This window comes from Pteropus alecto, unplaced genomic scaffold (genome assembly GCF_000325575.1).
Source record: "Pteropus alecto unplaced genomic scaffold, ASM32557v1 scaffold224, whole genome shotgun sequence".
Lineage (NCBI taxonomy): Eukaryota > Metazoa > Chordata > Mammalia > Chiroptera > Pteropodidae > Pteropus > Pteropus alecto.
In genome coordinates, this window is record NW_006436289.1 from 6,740,733 (window position 1) to 6,754,758 (window position 14,026).

Here is a 14,026-nt window from a genome sequence, read left to right on the forward strand (position 1 = left end):
CTCAAGTAACAGAACCATCTCATTTGATGTGTTACATGCCTTTCCTATTACATCTCTGTAGTGTTTTCATTAGAGGTGGAAAAGCCAGATGGAACCTGGAAAGACTGAAGAACTGTAGAGTCTAGAGATTCTAAACATGAAGTTATTGGCTGCTGGTTGATGATGCTCTTCATAATGTTAACAAATAATCTCTACACAGAATATAAGTTTATAAAATACTTGCTTTTAGGCTTCAAAACAACCATGTAAGGTAACATTAATTAATATCCCATCTTAAGAATGAGCACCTTCAGACTGTCCAGGATCACAAAGGATATAATAGGAGAGCTGAAACCTAAACTAAATCTTCTGTCCTAAAATTCCTCTTGTCACTAGACCTTACTGCCATGACTGTGGCCATGTTAGCACTAACTCACTTCATGAAATGGAGACTATTTTACATAGTTATTGTTTGTCATACTGTCAACATCCCCACTGCTTCTGTTCTACTCTTGAATTTTTTTTTAATTTGAAGACAACGTGCCACTATGGAAGGTTGTTTTTAGTACTGTCATAGCTTCATCGTGATAGACATAATATGACCATATGATTGAGTATCAAATTTTAATGTGCATTTATTTTTTTAATTTTATTGAGGTTACATTGGTTAATAAAATTATATAGGTTTGAAGTGTACAATTGCATAATATGCCATCAGTATGGTGCACTAATGTGCTTTTAAAGTCCACACTTCTGTCACCTTCTTTCCCACCTTCTGTGCCCCTTGCCATAAAATAAGCCACAACTGGAATAAAGACTTAACTTAAAATCTCCACGTTTGAGGGAGGCTTTCTCTAGTTAGCTTAAGGAAATTAGATATCCAAAATAATCTTAGGTGAACATAGTCATACCCAATCTGTTTTTCGAATTTCTGCCTCAGTGTGGGGAAGATCTACTAAATACTGTAATAGTAGCACACTGAAAATAGAGTAGCAGTAAGTCTCATGGAAGGCTTCCTCTGTGCTTACATCACTGGCCTTTGGCTTTGGGGTAGCTGGTCCCCACTGAGACAGCTCTAGTGTTAATTGAAGATTCAGATATGAACATTAAAGATCTGACCTCAAAACCCAACTCAAATATCACTTCTAGATCTGTGTTCCTTTGGCCAGATAGTTGTCCCCTTGTCTGTGTCTCCAGAGCACTTCATACATGTCTCCAGTGTAACACATAACAATTACATTATAATGATTTGTTTACATGTTTCACTGTACTGTGGGCTTAAGGCCTGGGAACTCGTAAGAGGGCTAACTAAGTCCAGTGAATAGAACAGAGAAATTAAATGAAAGATTGAGTGGCTTAGGCATCCTAGTATGGAAAACTTGAGTGGAGCAGAAGAGTCTGGGGTTGAAGTGGGATCTCTCTGGGAATGGTCTGAAGTAGCACCTCAGCTTCTAGCCTGACTGAGCTTCTACTTCTGCACCCACAGCAGGGCAACCTTCCATATCTGCTTCAGACCCAGGGCTGACGAGGCTGACTTTTTATGGAGATGGTAAAATATGGGATGCAACTTTTTCCTCTACCTGTTTACCCCACCATTCCAGTATTTTCTATATGTATTTCCTCCTTGGGATTGGTGGTAGGGGTAGAGGGGCAAGGCCGGTGGGAATTCTTAATTTGGGAAGTTGTATGACTAGAATAGAATTTCTAATTAAGCCTTTCTTGTGATTATTATTCTATAAGTACACATTTTTAAAATTTTAATTTTTAATGTTCAGTTCCCTAACTTATGCATGAAGAAATGTTAGCTGAATTTTGCTTGGATTATTTAGGAAAATTAAATTCACGTGAATTTAGTTGGATCTACATTTACATCACCCTTATATTTTAAAAGCAATAGCATGATTTTAATCGTCCTTTGACATTTAGAAAGCAAGAGTTATGTGCTCAAAGCTCTTCAAGAAAGTACACTTTAATGAAATTTCTTTTCAGTCCCACAGGAAACATGAACTCTAAAATTGAATGTTGTACATAACAAAAGGCATGGCTGCAGCTGAAAGTATTTATAATATAGTACAGGATTCGATTTCTACTTTATCCTCTGCCTACACTCATAGGATAGCTGGGCATATAACTTTATGAGACAGCATTCTTCCTAAGAAATGTGTGAAAGTTAAAAAATCAAATAAATCTAAGAGTTTTAGAAATAATGAAATCGGGCTAAATGTGAGGAAACTAGATTGAGTACAAGTGTTCAACATAGATAAACATGCAGATGAGGAAAACATTCGCACAGACTGACATTGCTAGGCACACTGGAGCCCCCTCTTGGAGTTAGGAATGGTTTAGTTTCCTTTTCTGTTTTTTAGAAGGGTATAGCTTGGGAATGTCAGGCCAGGAAGACAGTGCTCTGGTCCAACAGAGTCTGGCATTCCTCCTGGTCTGCAGACTACCAGAAGGCTGTTACATCCAATAGAGAGTGGATGTGGGAGGAGGTTGGTATCTTAGCAGCTTCATTCAAGATCACTGTGACTCATGCCGTGGGCGAAACAGTACTTTTCATGCATTACCCTACTTAACCCTCTCAATAAGGCTTTGAGAGGTAGGTAATATCATTCTCATTTCAAAGTTGAGTAAAGTGGTTGATTTCCCCAAATAAGTGTCTGAGCCAGGAGTCTAACTGGGCTCCTACTCCAGAGCCAAAGACCTTGGGTGTGTGTATATGGACAATGTACTTACTGTATCCTTAGGAAGACTCCCACAACCTGGATCGTGTAGTATTTGGTTTAATTTGGTTATTCTGAGGAGGTAGAATGCTAATGTCCATTATAGACAAACATTTTCTTGAAATTAGCATTCAACTCTGCCAACCATGTCCCCGCCGAAAAGGCCATCCCCTTCACGTTCCATTTTGTCAGGCAATTTTGAGTAGCTAAGCATCATCTCCAAAAGCTTAGTTGGATGTCAGAGCCCCACAGCCAGAGTTTAATGACTAATTCTCAGGCACTTGCCCTGAAGACAATGGAATCAATCCCTGTGTGGGTGACAGCTTAAGGCTCCTCAGATCTCAGTTCTGTTGGCCTTAACTGCTAGCTGTTTTGCATCTACCCCAGGTATGTGTGCTTCAGGGGTCTGAGGAGATCTAGGCAGAATTTATACACAGTATTTGGGGCTCTCACTGTAATTTTCTCTAGGATTTTCTCTCCTCACTTTGCAGCTGCTGTGGTGACCTCCATCTCTGTTCTCTAATTCTTCGAGCCAGTAAGAGTGCAAATTTCTCCCCAAATTTTGTCACCCCACCACCCTGGGGCCTGTCCTCAAGCTAAAAGCTGTAAGAACAGGAAACTTACCTAGTGCCATATCATTTCCATCTGCCAAGTGCCAGACTTTTACCTCGAGTATTTACCTTTTTTTGCTCCCTCCCTGATTTTTTAAAACTTATTTTGTCCAGAGTTCATAGTTGTTATTTGTCCATGCTTTTGGTTAAGGAGGGTGGCAAAGAGGTCCAAATGTACCCTTAAGGACCTGTCTTTTTAAAATATCAAATTCTGTGCACAAGTTTCATGCTAAAATTCAAGACAGACAACATCAAAAATGTTTTAGCACCGTGATATCACAAAATCATGATTCGCTGTTGACCTCTCCCTTCTGCCTATTTTGCTCATGTTGTCTTTTTGTCTTTTTCCACCTAAATCTCTCCATATTTCCATTGTTGTTCAAGACTGATTTCTTGCATGCTTACTCAATAAACACAAGACACAGTGCTGGATACTCCATTGAAATCTTGTTCATTTGAAATCTAAATCAAATATAAACTCCTCTAGGATCACACCTTTCCTTTTAATGGGTAGATGTGCTGTATCATTCTTCTGAATGCCTTTGGTACTTTGTTCCTCCCTTATGACATTTTATTGATTAATATACTTACTTCTTGCCCCCCACCACCAGTCTTCCTCCCCCATTAGATTATAAACCTCACCATGGCAAGGATAAGTCTCACTCATGTTTGCATCCATGCATGCTGCCTTAAACATGCATTTTTAAGTAGAGAACTGAAAAAGTACATGAAAGTCTTTGCAGCTGGCCAGAAAGGGGGAAAATGTAGAACATTAGCTTCTTGTCTCTGTTCTCAGTAGTAGAGTAGGACATCAGGAAATAAAGCTTTCCCTGTTTCAAGAGAACATCTTAATAGAGATAGCTCTATTCCTACTCCTCCCCTTCTCCTTTCTTTGTCTTACTATTTAATTGCGGTCTAATTGACTCTTCAGCTTTCTTGTGTGCCTAGTCTCATCTTTTAAATAGGACAATGTATATGTTGGTATGAAACACTTTTTGCTTTAAGTTGTAGTAAGTGTAGTAAGGGAGACTTTCTTTCACCTTTGAAAATTCAGTGCCAAACAGACGAGTGATGTTCCATACTGGATAGGAGTATACCCCAAACATTCGATACTTTCTTAATTTATGAAATGTTATAATGAAATTTCATAGTTTGAACTTACAGTAACAAAGGATATCTATAACCATGTTTTCTCTTTGAGCCATAGTAATGAACATACTATAAAATGGTAACAATAGAAATAGGGGTAAGTGAATTAGTTTTTCTAATCTCACTTCTTCCTTAGATTCAGGTCAGAAGACATCTAAAAGGAGAAGATCTATCATAAACTGGGTCTTTTGGCGGGGTTCTAGCACTCATCTGGATAACTCACCCATATCACCAACATCTCCTATGCTAGGACAGCTCTTTGGAGTGTCTCTGCCAAGTCTTTGTGAGAATGACAATCTGCCCAAACCTGTTTTGGTAAGTCTTTTTATGACTTGTAAGACCAGTGGGAAAAGAGGTTTAGGAAAGGAGAGAGGTCTATCTCCAAATGGAAATACAGACACGCATGACTTTTGCTGAGAACCTTTATTATTACCACTTTACAGAATAATAATCTGATTAAACTACTGCAGAATCATAAGGAAAACATAAGAAGAAGAGATCATTTAGTCTACTGGTTTCAGGAAAGAGCCGCATAAGCCTGCTCAGGTCATCAGAAATTTGCTTGGTAGATGAGAGGAGTCACGTTGTCTCTTGCATTTCTCTCACTTCCTTTCTTGAACTCTGCATTGTTCTGAAAGTCTTCTGAATAACGTTAGCAGCAGAGACTAATCAATTTTATGCTTTTTAAAAATCTTACATGTGTTTTATTTGTATTTCAAGTGTTCATTCATAAAGATACATCCTCTGACGTTTCTTACATAGAATGGGTCAGGTGAAAGACATTGAGTTTGTCTTGTCTCCAATTGATATATTAAATTATCACTGTTAAGCAAATTTTTTGAGTATCCACTATCCTCCGAGTACTATACTAGATGTATGGCATATTATGGTATATTTCCATGTATATGTGCCAGACACTAGCCTCGCCACTTTATTGCTTACCTTTCACAGCAAATGTAGAGGGTAGTTATCATCATCACCATAAAAAAAAATGCAAGATCACACAGTAATTATGTGCTATAATCAGATTTTAAATTTCATGGGTTGCTTTTCTCCAACACCCGTTCTTTTCCTACACTGAAAACAGAGGACATACAGCTAGAAAGAAAGCAAAATGATAGATTGATCAGGATGGACTGGAATGGAGAAAGCTTCCTGGAGGAGATTTTTTGAGACTGATTTTAAAACACGGAAATAAATACAGAGAGTAGAATGAAATATGAAGACGTATTAAAAAAAGACAAGCAAGTGGAGAATGAGTTTAACAACAATATTTCCATATTCGGGAGAAAGAGTCTGCATGAGAGAATAATGGGAAAAGAGTAGAGAGAAAGGAGAGAGATAGTTAACAGAGACCTTGAAGCAGTCAGAGAAATTTGATTTTAAAGTAGTTACTGGTTCATTGAAACAAGACAATGCCATTAAAGCAAGTGTTTAAAGTAAAATGTTTTAGATGTTGAACAATTAGGAGAAAAGAGATTTAGAAATACCAAAAAACAAATGGACTTTAATCCTTCTAGCAGTCCCTCCATCCCCAGTCCTTCAGTACTTTTCCCTTAGTAGTACATACTAGCTTCTGGAAGCCAAGATATTGCTTATGTGTGTAAAGTGCCAATTTTTAATTTGCTTCCCTATAGGATATGCTTTGCTTTCTTAGTCAAAAAGGACCCCACACAAAAGGCATTTTCAGACTATCAGCCAATGTGAAATCTTGCAGAGAGCTGAAAGAGAAACTGAATTCTGGATCTGAAGTACACCTAGACTGTGAATCTGTCTTTGTGATAGCATCTGTCTTAAAGGTAGGAAAAGGTCTCCCTTCATCCACTGCATGGTATAGCTCTGGAGAAAGACAACTGGTTTCTTTCATTATGACATTATTCCTATCTGCAAAGAACCACAATAGATTTAGAACCTAAAGAGTGTTAAAAGCACTATACAGATACAACATTGGCCTTTAAAAGCCACCGCCAGTGATAAATGTGTGCCAGACATGCTTTTTGTGTTTTCTCATCCCCCCCCATTCTCATCGTCACTTCTACCACTCCACGCAAAAAAAAAGAAAAAAAAAATTAAGTTAAATTAAAAACAACCAAAACACATAGATCATGTTTACCAAAACAAACATCCTGATTATGATGATTTCCTCACAATCTGAGTACGTTCCTAATAAAGGCAAATTTTTCAAAAATGAACTTTATTAAACTTTGAAGAAGTGTACCGAAATAAACGTTTTTCTAGTAACAGAAACAAAAACTTGCTCACTGAAACCACTGAAAATTTCATTCATTTATACAGTCCTCATGCCTCCTCTGTCCACTGATACCTTTTGAAGTAAAAGTGGAGTACGAGTGACTCCAGCATCTGGGTCTTCTTTTATAAAACCCTTCCTGCATTTGACATTCTTCATGGTTCTAACCCTTCAGCTCATGGTTCCTTACATCACATCCAAAATTGGGTTAGAGCTCTTCTAAGATTCTTCTAAGATTCATAATCTGGTTCCACCACACCAGCTCCACACTCTTGAAAATGCCTCCCATTTTTGGAAAAAATAGAGTCAAAACCAGCTTTTAGCAGAGATTTGACCCCAGCCAGCTTCTGCACACCTGCCTCAGGCTTCTAGCAGTGTGGGAATGCACCTTGCCAGGGCCTGCATCCCAGAGCCTGGAGCATAAAAACCAAATGAAGGAAAACGTGGGGAAGAAGACTCTCACATAGCCCTACTCCTGCTGGGCTATCAGCTGATTATGGAATCTTACTCCATGACTGCTCCCAGTCAGTGTTTCTTGGTAAATGGACCATGTCTGCTCTTCAACAACCCTTGCTGTGGGCTTTTGCAATAAAGTATCACTAAAAAGAGCTGAAGAGCTGGAGTTAGGGTCATCTAATCTATTTTGCACAGGATGGAATTCAATCCTGGAATATAATAAAAATATGTATAGTGTGATTTGCCAGATATATGTCAGGAATATCTATATGAGATGAAGTTTTCTTTTTTTCTTTTTTTTTTAGTCATATAATGAGGCTTTCTCCCTTCTCTTAATTTAGGAAATTAAAGCTTCTGTTTTAGAAACTGTTTCTTACTCTGCTATTCTTTACAGCACCACACTTGTTAAACTTTTGTGATAAATTGTCAAGGCTGTTACACAGAAGTAGGATTCTAGAAGAGTTCAATTATATTTCAAATAGCATAAATATTACTTGTACAAAAATAAGCAAAAGTAAAAGCTGATCCAAATGATTGAAAGGTCTAGTTAAACTGGTTCCAAGTAGTTTTATAATCATGTAACTGTGTTTTGCTCTCATTTCTTCCAAGTAGTTGCAGGAAAGGAGGTACTTTTTGAAGAAAAAAAAAAAAAAAATTTGAGCATTTTTTTTGTTTCTCATTTTTAAGACTTTGGAAGTGGTACTTAAGTTTTCCTTTAATTTTTTACTTAGCTGGTTTCACATAAATGTGAGCTCAACTCTTCAAACTATAATTGAGAAAAAAATTCTGGAAACACTGTAACTTTGATCCATCAGACCTTTGAGGGAAAATCCATTTTTAATCCCACAAGAATCTCATCTCAAATGAATTTGGGAGTTCTGCTGATGACCTAGGATCTGGCATTAGAGAGAGGAGACTTTCAGTTGAGTGTTGTTGGTGATTATAATTCAGAAACAGCCCTCCCATCCTTTCTCAGCTGTGATGGTGGTTGTATTTCGTAACTTGTTGTTCCAGCTGTGGAGAGTTCATTGAGATGTCATGAGTTATTATCTTTCAAGAGTAGGTTTAAGATTTAGTGATGTTTTTCTTCACGAGAGATCATAAGTATGTTTTCCACTGAGATTTAAAAAGATAGTTTTTGTCACTGCCCCACTTTAAAATAGCAGATTTTGCCTATTTCAAATCTGACTTTTAAAGTAGGTGTAGCAACTAAAATTAGTTTGGAATTAGGAAAATTCAATAGCTTTACTCAAAAGAGGTAACTTTTGTGAAGACTCATCTGAATCACAAGTATCCAGGTACACTTCTACTGGAACATGTAACAGAACAAAGAAAGAGTTTGAATCAATCATTTTCTGACTTGTTCACTATTCTTTTAAAAAATTGTATCATGTTAGGTGACATAACTACAAAGAGATTTTCAATATTATCTTAGAATTTCTATCATAATGAGTTGGCCTTTCCATGTCTCTCATTAATATTTGTCCACATGGCAAATAGCAATAGTTCAGTAACAGTAACAACTGCTACAGTCTGGGACTGTGCTTGGCACTGGGGTGAACCAGAAGAAAGTAAGGGTCTGCCCTCATGGCCTGGAGGAGCTCGTAAGCTAGTGGAGAAGAGACACATGTGATCAGCCTCCTATAAAAATGAAGTATCACAGCTTTCATGGTAGTAATATAAACATGACATATAAGTAACCAGTTTTGTACTGTCTTTTGTTAAAAGCACATGGGTAAAGTTGCCGCTTGAGTTAAAATTGCTTGATTACAATCTTTTACCTGTCTCCATGTTAAAAGCAGAAAATTTTAAGATGATCCAACCATGGGTATAGAGTTAAGACATGAAATTGAATTTGCTCTGCCTAAAGTTAACTGAGGTGGAGATCAGACTTTGCAAGTTTAGCCTTGTTAATCCCATGCCAAAAGCAACAGAGAGGGTTGGCTTAGAACAGAAACGAACAAGGACGAGAACCGAATTTAGTTTATTTTTAAGCTTTTTATAAACAAAGGTCAAACAACAAACACCCTTGGCCATATACTACTTGTGTCATAATCTGGTTCCACCACACCAGCCCCACCAGTGATCTCAGCAAAATAGGGTCAGGAAAGCCAGAGAGGATGATGTGCTGGGGACATGTTACTTAGAGTACATCAGGCATAAGGGTGCTTCCCTAGGTTCTCAGAGCACAGCCATTGCCTGGAAGGTTTCCTGCCCGCAAAATTGTAAGAACCCATCTATGGGGAACACAGGGAGGAACCTTAAGTATCTCTAGATGGAATTGTTTACCAATGTCACTGGAATATAGTGTTTGAAAAATAACAAGAACTTTGTTTTATTCACTGCTCTGTCCCTAACACCTCAATCAATGCCTCACATATATGAGTGAATATGTATAGAATGATTGGATAACTGATCATGATATTTTGAACTTCATAAATATCTTCATGCATTTCTTTGAACTAGTGATCAAGAGGAGGAAAAAAGAATTTAGGATGATTTGCTAGGCCCCGTCTCAATGTACTAGTTTGCTAAAATGTACACAAACAGGAGATTTTGGCCCAAAAGAGTTGTCCTCTGTCTTTCCCACTATATTCCAGACTCCAATTCTTACTCTGGTTTTTGTTAGAAAAAAAATCAAAATGTATTTCGACATATACACATCAGTGGAGAGGTGGCATAGAGGTCTGTGTGTTCCAAAGAAGGGAAGACTTATATGAAGTTTTCAACAAATTTCAACTCATTTTTTTCATCCAATTTCTCCAGTACATATTTAGCATGAGAAAAATGATTTAAAATATTTATTTTTCTCTCTACGTAAGGATTTTCTACGAAATATTCCAGGAAGTGTTTTTTCATCAGATCTCTATGATCATTGGATCTGTGTAATGGATCAAGGAAATGATGAAGAGAAAATAAATACAATTCAAAGGTAATTATTCTAATTTGGTCATGTCTCAAAAATGCTTTTAAAAAACTTAAATTTTATAAGCTTGTCTATTAAAGGAATGATGACTATCAAAATCACATCCATGGGGACCAATTTAAAAATGGATTTATGCTAGCTACTCTCACTGTTGTTATTGTTTTCTCCTTGTTAACATGGACTACTTGACCATCATGTACCATCTATACGTCTAAATCTGAGAGGAGCTGAAACCCATTAGAATGACAGCTAACACTGTGAACCCAAATAGCAATTTATGAGCTCAATATTGGTAAATATTTAACTAACCAGACAACTTATATATCTCATTCACCAGCTGAATTCATACAGAGAAAATTTCCTCCCTCAAGGAACCAACAGTCTGGTAGAGTACATAGATAAAACAAATATTACAATTAAAGTGCAGTATAATCATTACTATAAAAGAGATATGAAGGAGAGTATTGTGGGAGCACTGCGGAGAGGCAGTTAACTCTGAAGAAGTGTCAAGAAAAAAGAGAGTTGCAAAATTTCAATCTGATTACAAAGAAGCATTGTCTGTACTCATGCAAAAGGAAGTTGCTGGCAGACCTCAACCAGCCCTATGTCCTGCATTATAGGAGAGGAGAGAATAACTGTCCATTAGTGAAAAGCAATACTTCCAGGTCTTTGAAAATACAAGAATCCCAATATTACTTTTCCCATATGCTTGTTTAGTATAGTTTCTTCTTGAGCAGCTTTCCAATATGAATGATTATCCATGGACTGTATTTGATAGACATCTTTTTTTATATATATAGAAGAACGTAATACAAGTATTGGAGACACCAGAAGTCAAAGCCATGTAACAAAATACTGTCTCTGCTTCCACTATGTTTTGGTGGAAACCACTTGGAGATAGTGAACATCAGATTCTATACTTGATGCTCATTGTCTAAAACTTTATAATGTACTGTTAAAGGATGATTTCTTTTTTAAAAAAAGTAAAATTATAACTCATACAAATATAAAATGAACACAGATGAAAGATTTTATTTAAATCATTAACTAATGAAAATTAATAAGATATAACAAGCAGTTCAAAGGAGATTTCAAAGTATCACAACTTATGTAGTTGATTCAGAAATGCTGAAATGAATTTACAAATAGCTGCAAAACTGGCTTTCTCTATTGGGGCATTGGGAGGTGGAGATGGGCACAAATAAATCATGTGTTTCTCCACCAGACAGAATTTTCAGTTCTATGAACAAGGTTTAGATGCACGGCTATCAGTTATCTGCAACTTAGAGTTGTAAAATTAGTTTAAAGGCTTAAGGCCTCCATAAATCAGATAACCCAAAAGAGTGTGCTAGATACACAAAACCTTACTTTCCATTGAATACACTCAGTAATCTTTTGGTCCATTACAATATCTTTCATAATTTATCCCTACAGAACTGTGTTTGTTTTCCATTCGTTGAACTGAAGAAATGACTCTCTGCTACAGAAATCAGATCACTTGATTTTGTGCCCTAGGTTGCAGATTCTTGCTGAAAAAAGCAACAACTATTAATATCAACATATATATGTTTTTAGATGATAGTAAAAATCATTTTCAATGAATGATAATTTAAAAATCTCATCGATTACAAAATAGAAACAGTTGGAAATTACTGTGATAAGCTTGATTAAATGTGACAATAATACCAGTGAGATCAGAGAATTGGGACAAAATGGACTTTGGAAGCTGGTGGAATAGAGCACAAGTTCTCAGAATCGACCTGGAGTCTTAGTAGTAGTTGAAGTTTGGGTTCCCACTAAGAGGCAGAATTCCTGTGTTGCTGCTTGGAAATAAAGGAGCACTTTAAGTTTAATGGTTGTTTGATTCAATCAGAAAGCTCTCTGGGGTTGACAATATTCTGAACTGTTATAGAATGTGCCTAAGTTGAAACACGTTGTGTTAGTTTCAGGTAAATATTTCAGGTAAATATGGACCATTTTTCTGCATTTCTTTACAATTTCATTGAAAATAGTGTACAAAATAAATGCATAAATAAATATCCTGGCAGTCCTCACTTTACATGGTTCCATGTTAACTGAAACTCACATATCTGGACTGTGTTCTTGCTTTCCATGGGGAACCAAAGTGAGGGTTTCCTATTTATACACATGTTTTATTAAACATCTGGCTTAAAGAACACATTTTTCTGTCTTTAGGCTGTTAGACCAGCTCCCAAGAGCCAATGTTGTTCTCCTAAGATATCTTTTTGGAGTATTATACAACATTGAGCAACAGTCCTCATCCAATCAGATGACTGCATTTAATTTAGCGGTGTGTATCGCTCCAAGCATTCTTTGGCCTCCTACTTCATCCAGCCCAGAATTAGAAAATGAATTTACAAAAAAGGTAATGAAGTTTTTTATCTTTATGCCCTGGGAGATCAAATCCCCATTTTGAGTCTAAATTTTGGGTATTAATTCTTAAATGTATTTAAGTAACTTATAAAGTTGAGTTCAATAAGTATTTTATCCTATCCTCATAGACTATAGAAAAGTGATTTATAAGCAGAAAAGTGATTTATAATCTCCCTTTGAAACAAAATTGAGTTACTTCTTTTTCCCTTTAAAGAAGCAAAACACTATGACTGACTGAAACTATAAAGTGATAAGAAAGTAGTCGACATGGTTTAAAAGAAGAAATAAGGACTTTGGAGTCAGACGAGCCAAGGTTCAATTCTCAGCACCACTACTTGCCAGATGTACAATCTTGAATAAAATTAGTTACCCAAGAGTTTGGAGAAACACGGCAGAGTGAGAGATGTCCCCAGATCTCTCCCTTTGAAACAACAATAAGCTGAACATCTACTACTCAACAAAAAACACCCAAACTGCACACCAACATGTCTGAGCATGGGATCTGCACATAAGAGCTACCACAGTAATTGAAAAAACAACTAAGTGAGCAGAATGAGTTCTTTAGCAAGGAGATTGAAACCCACAAAAAGAACAGAAATAGACCTTCTGGAGATAAAAAAACACACTGCAAGAATTGAACAGAAAGCTAGAAATAAATCAGAAAGAGGAAGAGAGAAACCAAAGAATGAGAAATAATGAAAGAGAAATTCAAGAACTAGCGGATACCATCAGGAGAGGAAAATAAAATAAATGGGCATTATTGAAGGCAAGGAAAAGGAACAGGGATTAGAAAGCATTTTCAGACAAATAATTGACAAGAATTTCCCAAATCTAAAGACTGAGCTGGAGCTTGGAATTCAACAAATCAACAGAACATCCAATTGCCTCGATCCAAAAAGGCCTTCACCAAGACACATTGTATTAAAATGACGAAAAATCAACAACAAAGACAGAATTCTCAGGGGAGTCAGGGAGAAGAAAACGGTAACTTATAAAGGCAAACCCATTAGATTATCCGTGGACTTCTCAGCACAAACCTTACAAGTCAGAAATAAAAGGGATCAGATATTTAAACTATTAAGTAAAAAGAACTACCAGCCTAGAATAATGTATCCAGCTAAGCTCTCCTTTAGATAAAAACAAGAAATTAAGACCTTTCCAGACATACAAAAATTGAGGGACTTCTCCACTACAAGGCCTGCACTATAGGAAATACTGAAAAGAGTCAGCTCACCTAAAACAAAATGAAAAAAAATTACATAATTAGGAGTAAGGGCTCTAGCAGGCTGATAGAAGCAGAGGAGTGCAACCCTTAATAGGAACAGGCATTATAAGCTTAAAAATAAGAAGACATTTGCTATACCAAGATATTAATGAACATTCACCATACAGAGGGACAAATTAAGACAGCAATGACTGAAAAGGGGAGGATTCAAAGATCTGTATTTGCAAAGGGGAATGGGAATTAGCCACATGCAGAAGAAAAGGGACAATTGTGTGTGTGTGTGTGTGTGTGTGTGTGTGTGTGTGTGCGTGTGTG

General features: G+C 36.8%; 1 protein-coding gene across 1 annotated transcript in view; it reads left to right on the forward strand.

Moving 5' to 3' along the window:
* The window catches only part of ARHGAP20 (Rho GTPase activating protein 20), a 98,454-nt gene that overhangs the window by 76,323 nt on the left and 8,105 nt on the right, over positions 1–14,026 (forward strand). The window contains 4 exon segments of the mRNA XM_006927018.1: positions 4,599–4,777; positions 6,100–6,261; positions 9,989–10,098; positions 12,289–12,478. Of these exon segments, the coding sequence (XP_006927080.1) occupies positions 4,599–4,777; positions 6,100–6,261; positions 9,989–10,098; positions 12,289–12,478 (641 nt within the window).